This window comes from Apus apus, chromosome 2, assembly GCF_020740795.1.
Source record: "Apus apus isolate bApuApu2 chromosome 2, bApuApu2.pri.cur, whole genome shotgun sequence".
Taxonomy (NCBI): domain Eukaryota; kingdom Metazoa; phylum Chordata; class Aves; order Apodiformes; family Apodidae; genus Apus; species Apus apus.
In genome coordinates this window covers 56,350,061-56,373,175 of record NC_067283.1, presented here as the reverse complement: position 1 = coordinate 56,373,175, position 23,115 = coordinate 56,350,061, and the positions used below count along the sequence as shown (strand labels likewise).

The 23,115-nt window shown below is 39.1% G+C and overlaps 1 protein-coding gene across 1 annotated transcript in view; it reads right to left on the bottom strand.

Moving 5' to 3' along the window:
- Positions 1–23,115, bottom strand: part of CNTNAP2 (contactin associated protein 2) — a 1,111,126-nt gene that overhangs the window by 753,014 nt on the left and 334,997 nt on the right. The window contains exon 2 of the mRNA XM_051611595.1: positions 19,043–19,153. Within this exon, the coding sequence (XP_051467555.1) occupies positions 19,043–19,153 (111 nt within the window). The remainder of the gene's footprint in view (positions 1–19,042; positions 19,154–23,115) is intronic.

Sequence of the window (23,115 nt, the reverse complement as noted above, 5' to 3'; positions counted from 1 at the left end):
TCATCTCTCCTGATAGAAGGCATGTTTGGTACATGGTCAACATCTTAGCAAGAGCATTACATCCCTTGCTCTTACAAAAATCCTTAAATGTACTGTAACTGAAATTGTTTTAGTTGCCACCGATTTTCTGAACCTTTTAACAATGGTGGTGCCTGATAAATCCATGTTCTAAGGCTGTGCATTGCCAAGCACCATGAAAAGTGATCTGCAGGCATCAGCTGAAAGATTACATGCTAGTCAGAACACATTATATTACACTCTATCATGCCAAATATGCAGTGGCAAGTTTCTCCAACACTACAGCTGAGTTTCTGAAGTGACAAGCCTCAGGAATCAAGGAACTGCAAAAATCTCCATGTACATTTCAGTGTTCCAGTAACACAGCAATGCTTACTATGCATTTTCAATCAGGCTGATGACTTGCAGCTTATGCTTGCTTAATGACTGCCTAGGATAAAAGATGATAATAACGGTGCCAACAAAGCACCTGATCCAAAAGCTGCCAAAGTCAAAGGGCATCTTTCCATTAGCAAGTTGAGGATCAAGCTCTAACGTATGTAATTGCATTCTGTTTCTGACTACTACCAAAACCACTGCACACTGTCACAAACTTAATGCCTCTGCTGCAGCCATCAGCTTTTAACTGTCACACAACCTTTTAAAACTTTTCTTGGTGATCTCTCTCTTTATGATGTTACAGCTCTTTCCATTAGCCGTAAGTATCTGTACTTGGAATCTGAGGTCATGGAAACAGCTGTGACACAGAGGGTACCAAGACTGCAATGAATTTGTCTCTTTTTTGACAGGGTTAAAATACCACAGAGCTTCAAATGCAAATAACGCCTTAGGACCAATCTTCTCCCATATGAAAGGATTCCTTTCCATGGGAACACAGTGAGAAAGCTGAGATTCTTGGGTTCCTCCTTCAAAGAGGTGAATTACCTTTGTGCACCTACAACCCGCAATTATCTTTACAAACTTCCTGCCTCCCCCCCTTCCCTGCCCCTCCAATATCCAGACATTACTGTGCTATTAAACTGAGTTTCTGGACATTTCCAGGGATTTTAATTGACTGTGCTAAGCCACCAATTAAAAGAATGAAAAGCTGCATGAGAAAACCCTTATTTTTATAAGGGAATAATTGTTATTAAAAGCTACCTTTATCATTTTCCTTTTACACTTGACATGAGCTCTTTTTTTCAAAGAAATGCTTACATACATTGGTAAACCTAGCTTTATAGGTTCATCCATCTATTTGGCAATGTAAAGTTTGATGCTCAATTCTGTATTCTAGAAGCATATTGTATACTTTCAAACACATACAGTTAAAGGAACAATATAATCCCTCCGGGAGTAAAAAGAAATCAAATGTGGACATGGTACATTAGCGTAATAAAACCCAGGGAAGACATTTACGAACTCGATGGCCTGAGGGTCCCTTTAGGAACAAACACAAATAGTTCTGTTTTGCACATAATCTTCCTTCACTAGCACTATCCACAGGAAAAAGTGCATCATATACCTTCAGTTTGAAACAGACAGTGGTATTCAGATGACAACTACTTTTTAAAGTGTCCTAATTTGTTGAAAGCAGTGTACTGAATTAGCTCTATAGCCATCGCATGTCAATGTAGTTTTGTTTCTACAATTTATGTTATTCCTACTTGTGTTTTCTATGTAAAGTATACAGAAAAAAGACTGACATTCCCTGCATTAAATATTAAAAACAGAAACAGAATTGATGTGCTAAACTAGCCTAGAAAATCAAAGGAATTTAGGGGCCAGATTTTCTTATGTACATTTGTAAAACTCTCTTTTCTCCTCTTTCTACTTCCACTTAATCTTTTACAATTTATCTCATTCCTATTAAATTTGCCAAAATAGCTACAAGTTTCTACACCTTTAAAGTCCTTAGATTTTCCTTGTGAGTAGTAGGAAAGGGAAGAATATTTTAAATATAGCCTGCCAGAAAGTTACATATACTCAGTATTTCAAGCTCTATCAATATATACTAACCAATACTGGTGGTATTGATCAATATCAAAACTAACTCTAGGTATAATATTTTGAATTAAATTTTTATAGACCCTACATTCAATGCATTCAAAAATTAGCTGTTTGGCTGCTGCTGTTGTTAGTTTAAAATCATCCAGAATAGCAGCCCATATTAGATTTCCAGCATTAGCATTACATTTTAAATAAGGCTATCAGCTTCTGTTGAGACACTACTATGGCATTCATATGATTTTGCAGTATTCCACATTACAAGATAACATCAGTAGCCTTTGTCTAATATACAAACAGAAAGCAGGAGAAAAATTAATAGTACCACCTCTGCTGGACAAAGGACTTAGAGCTGCAAAATGCTAACAATGAGTTTCCAGTATTATGGATAAATAGTATCTATATTTGAGTGGAAATTCTGGAAGTAAACCAGTCAATTTATATTTATTATCAATAATAAAGTGCATAATTAAATTGTTGTCTGTAATAGATACTAGTACCTTGACAGAAAGCTGAAATCTTACAATGCTGATCATTACTCTGATCAGCAGCATTCTGTTCTTTAGCTGTAATCTTCAGACCTTTTTTAAGACAAAAGCCATTACTACAACCTTCAATTCCCTTGCTTGCAAAGTAATGAACAGTAAGTTTCTGAAATCATTATAAGCATTTCTGTAGCTAAGCTTTTTACTCTGTTTCATGAGTCATGTTAGACTATGCAGACTGTGTGTTTTTGCAGTCATACAGCCAACTGAAAAACGGGTGCAACCTTCTAAACACAACATAGAAAAACTTGCTGGTGACTAAGGCCCTAAAATGTTCTGTTTTCAGCAAAAGAGAGATGGAGAGAAAGGGGATAAGCTGCTTTTGGGTGACTGAAAATTATATGGCTTAATGATTTTGATAACTCTAATACTCCTGTCATTGCAAAGGCTTTATTTATGCTGTTTCCCTATGTCTTGTCTGTAGTTTTTATTTCATGGTCCCAACTCTATTTTTCAGTAACATCTGGATGTATGTCAATAAGGTAAATTAATTGGTTTGGAGGGTCTTTCCTGCGTTGTTTTTTACTTGCAGTTAACTTCCCCTGTTGCTTTAAACTTCCTTGCATTTGTAGGAGAGCCTGAGGGGCCGAAAATGTTGCAAACATCCATAAAATTGGATAAGCCTGTAGATTTGCCCAGCAAACCCTGTCATTGTGACTACAGCCTCATGGAGGGACCTAAGAGAACAAGATAAGAGCACAGGAATTGCCGTACTACATGCAGTGAGCTGGTAAGCTAGATGCATTACTCAAAGGGTGGCCAATACAAGATGTTTATAGGAAGGTGCTCCAGCTTCAGAGCAGATAGCTGTCTAAAAAACATTTCCTGTGAAGGACTCAGTCTAATTATTTTGCCTTAAGTCTAGCAGAAACCTGAGAACAAGAATGTTTAAAATAATTTATTGCCAATCCCTACTCAGTTTCTGGTACCTCTGCTTTGATGCCCAGCTACAGCACTCCTTTGCAGATGACTTTGGATGTGGCTCATCAAACAGCCATTGCTGGTCAGTATGTTGGTTATGGTCTTACCAGCATTTCACAGTACTGAAGGTTTCCGGGGAAGAAAAGAACTTAGGCATCATCACCAGTGTGTTAAAGATAACAAAGTCTGCATATAATATGTAGAATTTGGTTTTGCCTTGAAACTGTAAGTTAATAAAGTAACTTTTAGAGATGGCTCATAATAATTAGGCTCATAATTAGTAACTTCTCTGGATTCTCAATAACCAGCATTTTTGAAATTTGGCATGCAACTTTTGCTTCCTGACAACCAAGCACCATTTTGGTCTAATTTAGAATCTGGTTAATCACAATAGGGAAAAAAACAAAACCAAACCAAAACCACACCATTAACCTCACCTGGAAACCAACATGTACAAGTAATACTCATCTCTATGTATTCAAAACGCAATTATGGGGCATGTTGCTGACCAGCTGCTAACATCAGCAAATTAAATAATCCCAGATTTTATTGGAGATCCTTTCCCTGCCATAGACAACTTCCGGGTACTGAAGAAAGCAAAGCAGTTTATGTATCATCTCTCTGAGTACATTCTCAAAACAAGTTGGCTTGTGTATTAAAAGAAACATCTAATTACTATATTCTACACTTGGCAGAAAGCCAGATAAAACCCTCTCAGTGCAGGACAATGCCTAATAATATTTCTTTCCAGCAAAAGCACAATACCTTGTTTTGCTCAGCAACAATCTTGTCTACCCCTCTTTTACAACATTGTCTAAAGTCACCTGATTCTTCCCTCAAAACCAGGTCATCTTCCTATCACTCAGTCTGTATTAGCAAAAGCTAAGAAGCCTGAGAAGGCTATAAATAACTTACAGCTACTTGTTCCTGATCTATAAATATTACACAATTAATAGACATGGTCAAGTGCCTATTTTTACCTAGTGTAGGACCCTTTGATGCTTACAAATATCAGATAATTTCTGACAACTTTATTAACCAAAGCAGAATTAGCTCACTGGGAGCAAAGGGCCTAAAAGCCCATCAGGAATGCTAAATTTGATGGTAGTCAATATTGAAAAGCAACCTAAAATATAGCTTTTCAAAAATAAGGTTTTTAAGCTTTCTTCTTTTTTCCACTGCTTATCAAATATATAGCTCTGTGGGTCTTAGTAGAAACAATTTATTAAACATCAAGTGACTTGGAAAATTGACCATCCAAACAAATTTTGTCACAAAGAATACAAGTCTGTATTAAAAGAAATATAAATAATCAGAAAGCAGTCAGAAAAGTGTAGGGTTCTGAAGAGACAATAGCTCATTGTTGATATTCAGTTGCTTCTTAGTTGGCCAACACAGAACAGTGTTATCCTGTATGAACAATACATCACAACTAAACAAACTGATCACTTCAGAGGGAGAAAAGCAGGGCAGATAGCAGGAAGAAAGGGTTAAACTACTATTGACATTTATTCTGAGGGTTGCCTGGTCCTTAGCTGTCCTTTAGCCCAACAAATCTCAATATAGAGTAGGGCACAGAAAGTACAACCACTTTTTTTATATGTATCTGGGTAAGCACAAGTCAATTGTTGCTTCTTAATTACACCAAGAGTTTCTCACCCCGCAGTGTCATGAGCCTCTGCCATTCAGCACAAAGCTGACTGAGATCTCAGCTACCATGATAACCTAAAAAAGGAAAATTATTATCTCTTGTACTCAAGGGAAGGATTTTCTCTTGCTTAAAGTGCTCTATACAACACTCCATAATTTACGTCTTCCCTTTTCATTTATAAGTGGCCATACCAGGCTTGAGTAAAGCTGAACTTTAGTTCTAACGTGCTCTTCCTGAGTATAAGTTGATGCACTTTTCTTCCTTCAAACGCATGTAGGCCTCTGTAATTTTTATCAATATTAAAGTGAGTCTTACACACAAATGGATTTTAGAAGTTTAGTCTAAGAAAGTGAGACAAAACAAAATTAAACCAAGGGCAAATCTATGATGTGGAAATGGATTCCAACTCAAGATTCTTCCAGATACAGAGATAATTTTTTGTGACATGTGTATTAACTCACACACAGAAAAAAGAGCATTAATGTTCTCTTACTGTGTAGCTGAGATGTATTTGTGAATAATCTAAGTATAATTGTGAAGGCTGAAACATGAATAATAGATGCACTCTCCCATCCTGCAGTGAATAACCTCATTTTATCACTTTTTTTTTCTCTTTCAGCAAATTACTCTACTAGGAGAGTATAATGTTAGCCAAATAGCTCCCATTTCTACCAGCATTTACATCCCTTTATGACTTATTTGGGAAAGGTAGTGCTCTGGTTATGCTCAAAGAACCTACCTACCAGTTGCACTATGCCCATCTATGTAAGGAAAACCTGCATTTTGTGTGCAGAACAGGGTGAAACACTTGTACAGTCTGACAAGAATCACCTACCTTGAAGCAGCTGAAAGTGCATTTTCTGTACACTCACTACATCTTTGCCTCAATTCCAGATGACTCTCACATATCTCTGTATCTTGGTTCCAAGTATCTGTAGATACAACCTAGCCTAGGATATCTAACCTGTCAGCATCTGCTCCTCCTAAAGGTACTGGACCTTTCAAAAGAGGTTGGCCACTTTTCCGATGTTGAGTAATGTTCCTATTGCTCCTACTGATCTGTGCAAACACAGTAACTCCGTTCTCGGAAGACGTACATCATCTTCTATTTTGTTAGAAGTGCCAATTTTTGGTTTAGGAAAGTACCTTGTGAGGCACTGGATTGAGGAGGCATCTAGCAGAACTCCAGTGTGTCATTACTGTGGATTTTTCAGCCAAAGTCTCACCCTCTGTATCAACTCTAAAATTTAATTATAAAGCGTGCCAGCTTTTTTAATAGGATAAAATTCCCCTCCCTGTTTTAATAATTGAAATGAAACACCAGAGGTAACATCTGCAATCTTGAAAACAATTGATTATATAATCTATTGCCTGATTTATAAGGCATGTGTATGACTCATCTGTGTGAAATTTGAAGCAGCTGACTGTAAATAATAATAAAAAAAAAATAGATATATACTGTACCACCTATAAAGCTCAAGTATAAACTTGTCAGTCAGCCCATGTTTGAGACAATTAGCTCCTGCTCAAATGCAAATAAGAATGTAGGTATTCTGAGTGGAGCTGGAGAGCTAATCAGGTCTGTCTTTCCAAGATAGCATAAAGATGAAGCCGCTAATAACACCTAAACAATTTTTTAACTATTTCATCGAATCACAGAATCATAGAATATGCCGAGTTGGAAGAGACTCATCGGGATCATCAAGTCCAACCCCTGAGCCTGTGTAGGGCACCCCAAGAATCACACCATGTGCCTGAGAGCATCGTCCAAACGCTTCTTGAACTCAGGCAGGCTGGGTGCTGTGACCACTTTCCTGGGGAGCTTGTTCCAGTGCTCAACCACCCTCTGGGTGAAAAACCTTTTCCTGATATCCAACCTAAACCTCCCTTGATTCAGCTGGCATTTCCCTGAGTCCTGTCATTGGTCACAGGAGTGAAGAGATCAGTACCTGCCCCATCTCTTCCCCTCATGAGGAAGCCATAGACTGCAACAAGGACATTCCCCTCAGCCTCCTCTTCTCCATGCTGGATAAAATAAGAGACGTCAGCCACTCCTCATAAGTCATTCTATCCAGACCCTTCACCATCCTCGTGGCTCTCCTTTGGACACTCTCCAATAGTTTGATGTCCTTTTTGTATTGTGGTGCCCAAAACTGCACACAGTGCTCAAGGTGAGGCTGCACCAGAGCAGAGTAGAGCGGGACAACCACCTCCCTTGACCAGCTGGCAACGCTGTGCTTGATGCACCCCAGGAAACGGTTGCCCCTCCTGGCTGCCAGGGCACACTGCTGGCTCATATTCAGTTTGCCATCAACCAGGACCCCCAAGTCCCTCTCCACCATGCTGCTCTCCAGGCACTCATTCCCTAGTCTGTACTTACCACCACGGTTGCCCCGTCCCAGATGCAGAATCTGGCACTTGCCTTTGTTAAACTCCATGTGGTTGGTGACCACCCATCTCTCTAACCTGTTGAGATCTCTCTGCAAGGCCTGCCTGCCCTCAAGGGAGTCAACAGCTACTCCCAGTTTTGTATCATCTGCAAACTTGCTTAGAATTCCTTCCAGTCCTGGTTCCAAGTCATTGATGAAGATGTTGAAGAGGACTGGGCCTAGGATGGAGCCCTAGAGGTTAATGTCCCAGTGTTGCTTGAGAATCCTTTAAAGAAAACTCTGGGCTTTTAGGATCATTGAGAGCACTGAATTTGGCTGCTCTGAGGATAAATGGCCAGAGTTTCACCAAACCCTAGTGATACAGGAAAAGTATACCCATGTTAAACAGACCAGTTGCTATCTGTAAGGCTGCCCACTCTCTGCCACCAGTAGAATCACTTTCCAGCCAGTCAGCTGTTCATTAGCTTTAGAAACAATTAATGAACTGAATTGTTTAACATATTCATCAGTGACCTAAGTGAGGGGACAGTGTATGTACAACAAGTTTGCTGATGATACAAAACTGGGAGGAGTGGTAGATACACTAGAGGGCTTTGCTGCCATCCAGCATGACTTGGACAGGCCGGACAGTTGGGTAAACACAGACACAGACTGGAAAAGACCTTTGAGATCATCAAGTCCAGCCTATGACCTAGCACCACCACATCAGTTAGATCATTTACCCTTGATGCTTAACCACAGACTTGTAACAGTAGACCGTTACCCTAGACCCTTAACCCCAGACCATTTAATCTAGACGCTTATGCCTAGACCCTTAAACCTTGACCCTTAACATTAAGAGTCCTAACTCTGGACAGAATGGTTCCAGAAGATCATTTAGTCCAACCCATAACCTAAATCCCACTACCATTACCTAATCTACCCAATCAGTGCTTAAATCATGTCACTAAGCACTAAATCTGTATTTCTCTAAAATACTTCCAGGGAGAGTGACTCCACCACCTCCCTGGGCAGCCTGTTCCAGTGTCCAACCACTCTTTTGGCAAAGAAATTCTTTCTAATATCCAGTCTGAACCTCCCCTGGCGCAACTTTAGGCCATTTCCTCTCATCTTGTCATTATTCACTTGAGAGATGAGGCCAACTCCCACCTCCCTACAACCTCCTTTCAGGTAGCTGTAGAGAGCAATGAGGTCTCCCCTCAGCCTCCTCTTCTTTAAACTAAACAATCCCAGTTCCCTCAGCCTCTCCTCATAGGGCTTATTCTCCAGGCCTTTCACCAGCTTGGTACCTCTTCTCTGGACTTGCTCCAGCAGCTCTACATCCTTCCTGAAGTGAGGGTCCCAGAAATGCACACAGTACTCGAGGTCCTGAGTACAGGGGCAGGATCACCACTCTACTCCTGCTGGCCACATGATTCCTGATGCAGGGCAGGCTGCTGTTGGCCTTCTTGGCCACCTGGGCAAATGGCTGGCTCATGTTAAGTAAGCCATCAACCAGCACGCCCTGGTCCTTCTCCCCCATGGAGCTTTCCAACCACTCATCCCCAAGCCTCTAGATTGCACGGGGTTGTTGTGACCAAAGTGCAGGACCCGACACTTGGTCTTGTTAAACCTCATACAATTGGCCTCGGCCCATTAGTCCAGTCTGTCCAGGGCTCTCTGCAGAGCCTTCCTACCCTCAAGCAAATCGACACTCCCACCCAGCTTAGTGTCATCTGCAAACTTACTTAGGAAGCAATCTCTTCATCTAGGTCATCAATAAAGATATTGAACATGGCTGGACCCAAAACCGAGCCCTGGGGGACACCACTGGTGACTTGGCCGCCAGCTGAATCCAACCCCATTCACTACAACTCCCTGGGCTCGGCCAGCCAGCCAGTTTTTAACCCAGCAGAGAGTGTACCTGTCTATGCCATGAGCCATCAGTTTCTCCAGGAGAATGCTGTGGGAGACTGTGGCAAAGGCCTTCCCAAAGTCCAAATAAACAACGTCCACAGATCTTCCCTCATCCACCAGCCAGGTTACCTGATCATAGAAGGAGATTAGGTTGGTCAAGCAGGACCTGCTTTTCCTGAACTCATGCTGGCTGAGCAGGATCCCCTAGCTGTCCTGCACTTGCCATATGAGTTCACTCAAGATGAGCTGCTCCATGATTTTCCCTGGTACTGAGGTCAGACTGACTGGCCTGTAGTTCCTAGGATCTTCCTTCAGGCCCTTCTTGTAGATGGATGTCACACTGGCAAACCTCCAGTCATCTAGGACCTCCCCTGTTATCCAGGACTGCTGATAAACAATAGAGAGGGGCTTGGTGATCTCCTCTGCCAACTCTCTCAGTATTCTTAGGTGAATCCCATCTGGCCCCATAGACTTTTGAGTATCTAGGTGCTGCAACAGCTCTCTAACTGCATCTTCATGGATTATGGGGGGTTGTTCTGCTCTCCAATCTTATGTTCCTTCTCAGGAGGTTGAAAACCCTGAGGGCAGTTGGTCTAACTAATACAGATGGAGGCAAAAAAGGCATTAAGTATTTCAGCCTTTTCTTCATCCTTGGTTCCCATCTTCCCCCTCTCATTCAATAACGGATGGAGATTCTCCTTGGTTCTCCTTTTTGCTGTTGATGGATTTGTAAAATCTTTTTTTCTTGTCCTTGATGGTAGTGGCCAGGTTGAGTTCCAGCTGGGCTTTTGCCCTTCTAATTTTTTCTCTGTATGTCCTCACAAGCTCCCATTACTCGTCCTGGGCTTCCCACCCTTCCTTCCAGAGGTGGTAAACTCTCTTTTTCTCCCCGAGTCCCAGCAAAAGCTCCCTGTTCAGCCAGGCTGGTCGTCTTCCCAGACAGTTTGTTTTATGACACACGGGGACAGCTGCTCCTGTGCTTTTACAACTTCCTTCTTGAAGAGCATCCAGCCTTCCTGGACCCCTCTGCCCCTCAGAAGTGACTCCCATGGGACTCTCTTAACCAGTGTTCTAAACAGGTTGAAGTCTGCCCTCTGGAAGCCAATAGTGGAGGTTTTGGTGACCCTTCTCCTTATTTCACTTAGTATTGAGAATTTAACTGTTTCATGGTCAATAAGCCCAAGATGGCCTCTGACCTCCACATCCCCCACCATTCCCTCCCTGTTAGTGAACAGCAGGTCCAGTAAGGCACTTCCCCTGCTAGGCTCACTTACCAGCTGTGTCAGGAAGTTATCTTCCATACACTCGAGGAACCTCCTAGACTGCTTGCTTGTGGCTGAGTTACTGCTCCAGGTTGAAGTCCTCCACCAGAACCATGGCTGGCAATTTTGAGACTTCTGTCAGCCACCTGGAAAAAGTCTCATCTGCCTCCTCATCCTGGTTGGGTGGTCTGTAGCAGACTCCCAACAGGATATCCGCTTTATTTGCCTTCCCTCTCATCTTTACCCATAAACATTCCACATTGTCATCACTATAATTGAACTCTATATAATCAAAGCACTCCTTGATGTACAGAGCCACCCCACCTCCTCTCTTTCCTTGCCTATCCCTTCTGAAGAGATTGTAGCCATCTATTGAAGCATTCCAGTCCTGGGTTCCATCCAACCATCTTTCTGTAATGGCAATTACATCATAGTTATCTTGTTGGACAAGGGCTTCCAGCTCTTCCTGTTTATTTCCCATGCTGCGTGCATTACTGTAAATGAACTTGAGCTGGGTTATCAACTTCCTCCTTGACATGGGCACACCACCTCTGGGCTCATTTCTAGTAGTCCTGGCTTTAACACCCCCTCCCCAACTTCCAACCTAGTTTAAAGCCTGATCAATATGTCCCACCAACTCCTGTGCGAGAATCCTCCTCCCCTTTGGAGACAACTGAACTCTGTCTGTCCTTGGTAGGCCTGGTGTCACATAAATGTTCCCATTACCAAATAAACCAAAATTCTGCTTGTGGGACCAGCCCCTGAGCCACATGTTAAGCAGCTGCATCTTCCTATTTCTCTCAGTGTTCGACGTAGTTTTCCCTTGCCACTGAAGGGATTGAGGAAAACACTACCTGTGTTCCCGATCCTTCAACCAATCACCCCCGTGCCTTAAAGTCCTTCTTAACTGCTTTGGCACTTCTGTCCTCAACCTCATCACTTCCAACCTGTATGACTATTAAGGGATAATAGTCAGAGGGCCGTACCAGGACAGGGAGTTTCTTGGTAACATCTCTGACCCAGGCCCCAAGGAGGCAGCAGACTTCCCTGCGGTATGGGTCTGGTTGGCCCTCCATTCCCCTCAGAAGGGAGTCACCTGCAACAAACACTCTCCTTTTTTTCTAACACTAGTAGTTTTAATGCATGGGAGTGGCTGAGTTCCCTCAGGCAGTCCTCTGGATGGACGTTCATCTACTTCCTCTTTTCCCTGGTCCTCCAGTTCTAGAGCTCCATACCTGTTGTGCCAGGGCAACTGGTATGGTGAGGGAGTCTGGGAGGGGGTTCATCTGCCCCCCCTGAGCTGGGACCTGCTTCCACTCCCGCTTGTCTCTTTGCTCTTCTCCTGATGCCTGTTGGCAGGAGGGGAGGGAATCATCAGCTACCTGAGGAGCTTAAGAAGAACTTAGTGCAATTCAGTAAGCACAAATGTTAGGTCCTGCACCTGGGGCGGAACAAGCCCATGCAAATTATTGATGTAGAAAAAGTTTCACACACAAGTTTAAGAGAGAGCTCAGTATTTTATTTTTTTTCTCCTATCTAGACATGTATTAAATAAGCCAATTAGGTATTATAAGCACTTTAATTAACAAATTAGTTATGAACTGGAAAAAATGGTCATGCTTTCTGTATTCATTTGGCTATGGTAAATTAACATAAGCTAATGATGCTTTATTTTTATCCAATTATTTTAGGTTCACTTTCCACAGACTTTGTTCCTTGGACTGTGTTCTGAATGAAAAGGGTGATGTTTTTCCTTTTTAAAGTTACTACTTCAACACATCAGTCTGACCTGGATGTGTACTGATGGGGTTTTTTTTCCCATTTTGGATGCTTCTTTTTCCTGCCCCTTGACAAAATCTGCTATCTTCTCGCAATGCATGCTTTTTCCTACTTCTCCTTATATAGCTCCAGAGACTAAAAAAGCCTGTGATTTCAGACGAATGAGTTAGTGCAAACATTTTTCTTCCTATTTTTAAGAATTCCATCTACAAAATGTCAATGTTTATGAAAAATGTTTCATTAGGGCCAAATCACTGAAGCACAGAAAACAAATGCTAAGGTCAACTGAGTGACAATCACAACTGTCTTCAAAACAGAGATACAAGCATTTGTGGAGCTGAAGCAAGCTGCACTACAAATCAAAGCAGGGTGCCTAGCTATTTCTTTTGAAGGCTAGGAATAAGAAAAAAATATTATGTGTTAGGATATGAGGCAGATAAAGCCACACAAAAAATTATATGAGTCCAGCAATAATATTTGACCATAGCTGTAAGGGGACAAATGCCTTTCCTACAGTACTTTTCTTTCTAGTTCCAAATGTACTTGCAAATGAAGCCCTGAGCCTGAATTAATTATAGATTTTAAAAGAAAAGAAAAGAAAACAAAACAAACAACAACCCAGAGGTTGAAGTTAAGGTTATACAAAAATGTTATTAGGAATAATACCAAAAGGTCATGTTACTAATAAAAAGACATTGTTTTAATTTACCCTCACAGGCAAAGTGTTTTCATTTACCCTCACATTTCAATTCATCTTGAAATGAATTTTAAAACAACACCAAAAAAACCCAAATCCCACGCAGTAGTTACTTGTAATCTCTCTAAAAAAATCCAGAAATACTCTGGTTTATACTGTGTGCAACACAAAAAATACTATGTCCAGTGCAAACATGTTTTTAAGGTTGTATTAATAAATGAACCACTATAGGGTGTTTTTTTACAGTCACTAATAACTAATTTTCCACATTTTTAAAATTGAAAAGTAATTATTTAATGGGTAACAGCGATTAATTTGCCCTGACTTCTGATAATATGATTTGATCTACTATTTGTTACATGGCATAGTTTCACCAAATAAACTGTCTTGCATTGTACAACGTGTGTTTATTTAAAGCACCTATTTACAGGGAATTGTTTGTTTATTTATTTAGTGAAAGGTAACCATGTTGTAATTATTTATAAATTCTTAGTCTGGGCTCTCTGTAAACTAACAAAAGCTTAAGTGGATGGTACTGCTCCTTTTCTCATTGTTTTTACCATTCTTTTATGATATTTTATCCATAATTCTTGAGAGCTTTCCTACTTAGAAAATACAAACTGAAAATTTACAAACTGCTGTGTCCTGGGGTCTGATCTAGGACAGAACCAGGCTTCTTTTTAGTAATTTTACTTTTCGGGAAGTCTCTTCTAAGTGACTGCACTTCTGACATTAATAGCATGCTTTCCAGACAGTGCCTGCTTCTAGGACTGGTAACGCTCGATGTGAATAGTTATTGCAGAGGTAAGGGTATGATTGGCATGCATGAAGGCTCTTGCTTACACTTATTCCTATAGAAACCAAGGTCACTGCTTGGTTCTGCTAAACAACTTCCGTGCTGAAAATGAAAGGGCAGAAAAGGGGTCGCCCCTGTGGGGAGGAGCAGACCAGATAGGTGACCCAGGCACCCTGGCAGAACTCTGTTTTTCTGCCTTGGATCCCAATCTGTGCATTGCTGACCTGTGCATTCCTGAATCCAGTTCCCATCTGTCACTGAGTCCAGTCCAGGATGTTCCCAGTGTCTGCCCAGCAGCAGCAGTGGTAACATGATAATATTTCACTATTTTTCCTATTATTTTACCCTTTCTTTTTGTTGTTTTATTGTGACTATCTCATCGAAGCTGCTTTAGTTACCTCCAACCAGTAAGCCTCTCTCCCTTTTTCTTTCTCCCTTCCCCTTCTGGGAAGGGAAAGAGTTAACAGCATCTGTCTAGAGGCCAGCCTAGCCTTCAACCATGAGACTCTGCAAATGCTATTAATAACTCTCTTCCAAGAGGGTTTGAACCAAAATGATGAGTGATGTTGTATATAGGCAATCTTAGTGTGCCCAGAGGTCTTGTCAACATAAAGAGATTGCAGGAGTATTTAAGGCGACAATCTACAGTGTGCTAATTATAACTGCACACTGGATTTTTACTGTCCCCTATTTGGACAATGCTAATGCCAGTGAGTTTCTTCTTCGAGATTCACACTCAAACTAAATCCCTGGCAAGTCCCATGAAGTGACAAGCCCGAACTGCTCACAGAATCCACAGTTGCTAATCATCCTTTTGACATTCATTTTGTCAAAAGGAAAATTACATCAAATCTTTCTCATATACCATTACAGAAAAGTAATAAGGAACTGGAAAAGCAGTGATATTGGTAATGGTATTGGAGGTTTTAATAGCCCTGCTAAAAACAGCCTAGGCCAGATGTCCACAGATTTCTCCTAAGGTGAGATGTCTTCCCAGGCATTTTTTGCATTGGTAGAGGTGTTGCAGAATAGACCTGATTGAACTACTGGGAATTACTTGGGAAATAAAAGAATCATATCTCATTATAGATAAGTTCTTGTCTCAGCAGCCACAATATAAGGCTACACTGAGAAAAAACATACTGTCTCAATTACACCTATGGCAACACTTAAAAATTCAGATGCTTGTTTTGTAGACACATCAATAATTCCGGTAACAGGTCAAGGTCAGCACTGACTAAAAAGTAACATGAGAGCCTAGACAGGAGTTACAGCACGGTGATAAAAGGACTGCTTTTTGAACATCAGTTGTCCTACAGAAACTTCCTCTCATATTCCATTATCAATTTCACTGACAGCTTCAAATTCCCGTCTAATACTGGACTTGAAAGAGAACCCCAGATGCCAAATTTCTTCTTCTTTATTCCACTGTGCAAAAGATAATTTCCATGCATCCAAAGATTCATTATGACCTTCATACTTTCACTGTCTGCTGGGATTATTTCTGAAGTTCTGAGACTCAGCTCAGTTTCAAGCAGATTCCAATTATCTTTTATAACAATACACTATGTTGAAATAATGCAGAATTTTTTCCCTAAATTAAAATGGTATGAGGTGGATGATGGACAGCATTAATTCTTGTACTATTGAGAAGTGTAAGGTTCACTAGCTTGGGAACCATTAAAAGGAAGATTGATAATGCATTACATCAAACATGTGCTAAGAATCTTCCTCATGATATGATGCAGTCCATTGATTCTACTGTTGGCAGGTCATAAGATGTTAGACCTCATAACCTTGACATATGCAAAAGCTACTGTACATAGAGTTTTAAAAAGCTGTAGACCGAGCTAATTAAAAACTCTCCTTTCCTCTGATGCCGCTTGAGCTAGTAAGGTGATAGAATTCAGATTACATCTGTAGAACAGGTATAACAAAAATGGAAAGAGCTCTCAAATTTTTTTGGCTAGCCTACTAAAATGTGTTATAGTGCTGGCAATAACTGAATGGCATATATTTATGTGACAATGTGAAGGACTCCTGTGTCATTCATTTTGAAAAGGAAAATTAAATATTTATTTGAAAGGTAAAACGTTCTCATATTTCTCCACATTTTACACTGCATCATTTAATAAACTTAGAAATGTTTGGTTTCCACAGGTATAGAATGTGAACTCATCACTGAGTGAGTATTTCAAATACTTTTTAAGAAATGCACCTGAAGTAGAATGGTTTGGGATTGATTTTGGTATGAATTTGCAAGAGACTGACAAACTTTCAGGTAAACACTGAACATTTGTTTCTATAAACAGCATTTTCTTTGAATTAAAAATAAAGGTGGTTTTTTTTCCACCAAAAAAAAGCTCACGATACTTCTCTTTGCTACTCTAACAAGAAATAAGTATCAGAGCAGGTAAAAGGGGCAACACAGAAGAATATGAAGCACCAAATAAACAGATTTGGAGAGGTTAACTTTTCTAATCAAGTTATACTCTGTCCATTAAATCTGCATTTCCTTTGAAAGATGTACTAATCCATAAATCAGCAAAGGCTTACAGCGCTCTGAATAGACAGCTGTGGAAAATGTAAAATATTTTCTCATACTGATACAGCAAAATACCCTAGACATACCCTGGAAGTTCAGTTTCCAGATTAATGCCATTCCATTAAGCTTTCGTTCTGTTTTCCTAGATGACTATTTATGGGATTTGTAAAGAAAGTGATATGAAACATTAGGAATAACTTGTGAATGTTTCTGCTTTTGAAGCCTCCTAAAAACTGCGGTTAAAAACCCAAACAACTCCTGTTAAACTCTTTGATGCGCATCCTTCCGATTGCAACATTTACAGCAGGAAACTGAACCAGAACTACAATCACAATTGCAACCTTCTTAATAACATGATGTGACTATTAAATAAATCAGTCTCTTAATCAATAGAATAAAATATACTATCTATTCCACTAAAGTGTTTTGCCAGTCTAGAGTGAAGTGGCACAAAAATGGCAAAGAAAAACATAATTAGGCTGCAGACTAGAAGTTTCAAATGCCCATTTCCTTAATTTAAAGGGTCTGGGGCCAGAGGAGGGGGAGTTTTTTCCATTTAATGACTTAAGCACAGTGTGGTTTAAATAGCAAATTTGGTTTCTGGAACCTATTAGCTGCTAATGACTCTTCGGAGATAAAAAAATTGGATTCTCTTATTACTGGTTTGATTAGCAGCATCTGTAATGCCATGATGTTGTAAAATAGCTCAGTATTAAAACAGAGATATTTTCCACCATTTCAGGAACCAGAAACATAAACTCAGTGAAGGCCACATTCCCATGTTACACACATTCCTTGATTCTGCAGTACTTTTACTGGCACTAGAATTAGGAAAACAAAAGGATTCATAGATGTTAATAGATGGATGAAAACAGTCTAAAGATGTTATTTAAGCAAAGAGCTGCAACTAAATTTCACATGTCCTTTTGATACAGGAAATTAAGCAAGTGTTTGATTAATGACAGCACTGTAGATCCAAATTGCTAAAGAAACATCATTAAAAGAAACTGCACTGTAGTGATTATAAGGGTAAGAAAGGGGAGAGTAAATATAATTAAAAGAAAAAAAAACCACAACAAACTTCCAGATATCTGATTTGTTTTACGCTTAAAAAGTAATAAATCTAGATAACTAAAAGGAGAAATAGTAATCTAAAATCAGTTTCAAGAACCTGCCTACCAAGATGATGCAAAGCTTTATTTTATGGAAGTCATTCTAATGGTTTTTTAAATATTTCAGGCCAGGGAACAGAATGTAAATGAACATAACTGTGATCAGATACAGCAGAATTCAACCTAAGTAATTTAAGAATTGAACTGTTTCTTAACTTCTTTCATCTGGGCAATGAACAGTTTGAATCACAAATTACAAACTAAAGACAAAATATTATAACTTTTGTTTCAGGGTTTTTTTGAGGAGACAGAATATGGTATCTAGGCAGGAGCAGCATAATTCCTGTAGGAGCAGGAGAAATAAAAGCAGCAGCGCAGATAACCCACCCTTCTACAAGTTTGGTGGCCATTATCATAGCTCTTCAGGGCTTAGAAGATCGAGGGTCTCTCACTTGGTCTCTTTTTCTCCTCTCTAAAATAAAAGTATTTCTTAATTCTAAGTTCACTAAGCCAATTCATTATACCCTTGACATGTATTTGGAGGGAAAGATAAAATTTTTGTATTGATTCACAACCTAATTCCCCGAGAACTTACAAAAATTTAGATATTGGGACTTTTCAATTGATGCTATTAAAAAAAATTAAAATCAATAGTATCCAGAATACTAATTTTCTGTCAATCTAGTCTCATGTTTACATTTATCATTCTTGTTAAATTAATGTTGAGATTGATATCAAAATGGTATATATACAGAAATCTACATATTTCAGTAAAAGCTATTAAATTCCCATAGGGGAAGGTAAAGATTTGTGTGCAGACCACTAATTACATTTGCCTCACCCTAAAGATAAAGTTAGACCAGGTAGATCATCAAACGTACACACCTCTTCTTCCAACCCCCAAAACTGAGGTGGCTTTCTTACTTCTGAACAACAGCTCAGTGCATTACAGAAATACCAGCAAAAGGCAAAGTTCCTGTGGTGCCAGAAAAAGCTGAATAACAGCAATCATTATTAAGGTGGCAAACAAGCTAAAGCAACAAAGCACATCGAAAATGTTTAGTTTTGCTCTAACAACCATGGCCTTGCAAACATCCATTGGCCCGATTAACACAGGCATGACCTTTTAAATGAAGTCCATGTATACAACCGTACCATATGAGTCCATCAACATTACCATTTGGCCCATGCTGCTTACATGTTATTAGTGTATTTCTCCCTGCAGTGCAAAGGAGTGCAATTACTGTCACATACAAGGAAACAGAAATTAATTCTGTTTCCAAAACCTTCTGTCAGGCAGTGAAAACTTTGTTAAAAATAACATAAGCAATACTGTCAAAAAAAAAAAAAAAAAAAAAAAAAAAGCAAGCATTTTAATATTAAAAATAACATTCATATTTTTTTCTTGAAATATCTGAATGTTCAGGTAGAGCGTATTCCTTACCTCCTCTCTTGTTTAGCTTGGCATACCCTGGCACATAGCTGCTTGTCATAGACGATGAACTACTGAAGGAGGAGTGTGGTAATGCTGAGACCAGAGGTTCATCACACTTTTCTGAAACACAACAAAACAGATTCACTTTATGTTGTTAATTATTCTTTCATGTTAAGAGTCAATGTGCCCTTTATTTTTCTTTTGGGTAGCAACAGAGTATTGTTATTTCTGTACATGTGGAAGGCATGTGGTTACATCCCAAAATTCAATAAGAAAACCCCAACAAAAAAAACCCAAACCCAAACAATAAGCAAAAAACCCCACACTAACAAACAGACACAAACCTTACAGGAGAAAAAGACTTCAACAAAGGAAAAAAATTAGGTAATGGTAATGCCTAAACATTGAGACACCGTTCTCCTTAGGGATACTCAAAACACACTAAAAGAGCCTGACCTGATATATCTGGAATATTTTTGGTTACATGAAAATGTAGTTCTACAGAAAAGTATTATTGTGAAAGTTTCCTAAGAATTAGATTAGATATTAACTTGCAGTTTTGTAATAGAAGTGCTGATAATCTGATATTAAAAGAAAAAAAAAGAAAATAAATTAGGGTACATTAATAAATGCCCATGAATTACCATATTTATTACCGGATTTACTAAAAAAAAAATAACAAAATTATATTTGTAAAAAGCATATAATCTCTATAATCCATTTGAGCACTTCACTTCTATTTTGTTCAGTATAAAGAAGATTAACAGTATTGGCATCTAAGGTGGAAAAAAAAATCAAAATCTTTGCCTTTCTGATGAAGAAAAAAGTTTAAAACTAATCTGCTGTTGTGTTAAGTTGCATAAATCAGAATGAAGAGAATTGGGTTTTGATGTTTCAAATACTCATAGAGCTAATGTACTGCCCTTTGTTCTAGTTCTTCCTCAGTTATTTCAAAAGATGGGTGAAATATGCAGGTTACATTACTCATTTACATTTCAGGTGTAACCCACTGCAGCAGAAAAAAACTCTGACCTATGCCAGTCAGTTTGAGTAATGTTTTTAAACACACGCACTGCAACACAGGCTCTGCTGTAAGTGGAAACATCCCAAATATATGTATCAAGGAAGCACTGCCGTGATAGGAAGCATATTTAACACTCAGCCACATCTCATAATTTTGGTGCAATTAGAAAACAGTGAAACAGAGAGTTGGTCAGACTGGATCACACGTGGAGACTGAATTAATGCTACCCTCAAAAGGGGAACTATAAGGGGGCAAAGAGAATTGTGAGTGAATCAAGTCATTTATAATGCAGGTCTCTTAAAATTTCCACTCTCATGTAATGAAAAATAAAATTACTTTCACAGCAATAGGAACTGAAGCACAGAAATACAGAAGAGTATTAGTTCATGAATCAGTACTTTGACATTTAACAAAATAAATAAGTTTCCTTCACAAATCTACAGGATTTTGTTAAGGGAGAAAACAAAATTCATAGGCAAGAGTGAAGGGCAATTGCTTTGCACTGAATTAAAGGACCATTCCAATGGCTTTAAAGTTCACTACCACACTATTTAATGATGGAATTTTGACAGTGAAGAGAAATGGTTTTAAGCATTATTGCTAATACCACAAAACAGCAGGATTCCCCTCTTCATGCTGCTTTGGCTGCAGCCACATGGCTCATTTGGTGGGAAGCCTGCAGCCCATGTGCGCAGTGCCTTGCGCTCATTTCACACCACCCAACCTGCACACCAGGCTCACACAGCACCTCTCCCTGTCAGCAGGGGTATAGCATAGAGCAAGGGCCCACATTTTAACATCCTGGCTGCCAGGCTGCTATTATTTCAGTCCAAGTAGTATGAGGTTACAGCCTAAGAACAGAAGTGAGCAGCAGACTGAACTACTCATTACAAATTTTACCCTACATGTCATAACCACAGAGAGTTACCTGACGAAGTTTTTTCCTCATGCCTTGCTTTATCTACAGTGTATTTTTTGTTGTTGATAAAAGCAGGTTTTCAACTTAAAGACTGCTGGCAAACTGGTCTTGCTGCCACTTCATTATTGTTATCTAGATAGAGATCTGAAGATCATTTGCATTAATTCAGTTGTGTAGGTGTGACATCTGCATTTGACCCCTTAACCACACTAGCAATAGATTGCTACATGCTCCAAAGGAGGTCAAGGCCTGAGCCATAACCAGGCCAAGAGCTCCTCTAGTTCCAATCTGCTCTCTAAAAACCCACAAAGGAGCAGAGTGACACAATGAGCATTGATACATATGAGCTTGGAACATCAATGATGCAATTAACACATGAAAAGCAGGTGGCTTTTCCAAGACTCATTTATCAAGAAACAAAGAAATTTATGGGTACAAGGAGTCTGATGCATACCTCTCCCACTGTATGCAATTTTATTAAAAGCCAACCACTTTATTCCAAAAATATGGCAGCCTAAATGAAACTTCTTTGTGCATTCTGTGATGGCAGTCATCTCCTCTTGAGCTGGAACATCTCTTAAGGGTGCTCCTCGAAGCAGAGACACCTTTTACCAACCACAGATCTTTGGTAAGTGACCAACACCGCACATAACTTTGCATTATAGTGTACTAAGATTCTGTCTTGTCAACTTTGATTTCTGTCTTGATAGTTTTGAATCAATGTGATAGCCTTTATGCAGTACACTAAGAGTGAACCTTGACAAACTTAGTTAAGACACACTTTTACAACTTGGTATTTCCATTAAACAGTTCCCTGATATGTTTGACAGTGGTTCTTTAAGCAGTCTAAACCGACCATTCGTGACATTAGGTAAAAGTGGAATAAACCAGTTAAAAACAGAAGAACACATAATAAATATTTTAAAAACATGTAACAAAGTCCTTTTATAGCATTTTGTTCTGCTTACCTTACATGATATTTTTAGTAGTTTAGTTTGCTACTGGTGTAATTTGATTAATTAGTTAATATAATGTGAGGCTATTGGTGACAAATATTTTTTAAATATTTGTGAAATGAAAGAGCTATCCTAAAAAAACAACACAAAACTGTGAGAAGGGACAAAAACATGACCAAAATCTTAAATTCTGCAACAGAATATTAAACAGGATTTTAGGCAATGTGTTCAGAAATAAAACAACAGGTGAAAATACACCTCTCCAAGTAAAGCTCAACAGAACTTCTATTATTTTACTAATCCCAGTAGTTATTGAGAAAATTTCCTTTTATTTTGACAGCTACTACATTGTTGACACTATTGATGAAGCTATGTAAAAGGAAACAGAGAAAAACTTATTTGGAAAGAGCACTAGCTTCTAAACTATCATCTCTCTGTATTGCCTTCCTTGTCTCTCTGCTTCATCAGCCCATCCTCCTGGATTCAAAAGAATAAGACAAGGAAGGCTGACATAGTCAAAAAAGAGAACAAACTGAAAAAAACCCACGGGGAGTATCACTGTATTTGCCACTGCTGTCACAATTTTTACAGACAGTCACAAATGTGCTTTGTTTAGTGTATCTGTGCTTCTGAAGTACTGAATCTGGACCTCTGATTTCTTAGTTTGGTTGAACCGCCCATATTTGGGGCCCAGACAAACCAAGCAGAGTTGATACAGTTTTCCTTCACTATTGTTTAGAACTGCATTCTCTTTCTATGCCTGTTTTGGGATACCAACTAATAACCTAAAGATTAAACCCAAAAATACCTCACTTTCTCATCTCCAGGCTCCAATCTGCCTGCTCATTTTAGCTTCAAAATACAGGAAATTCACCATAAATCTGTAGTAACTATAGGGAAGGACTTTACTTCAAATGAAGGTTTAAAACGATATTAAATCTCATTAACTCATGACTTGAGGTCCAATAAAACAAAAGTTAAAAGACTGCTTACAGAAACTAGTATTTCTACCCTGTATGAAATTTCCACTAAATATATTGCACTATTTTAACTCCCTTCATAATATGAAATGCTGTTATGTCACAGATTTAAGAGAGAGGAAAAAAAAAATAATCCTTGGAACCTTTGGTTCTTTCAGCAGTTTTAGTTATTTCCCACAGAATCAAATTTTTTACTTACTAAA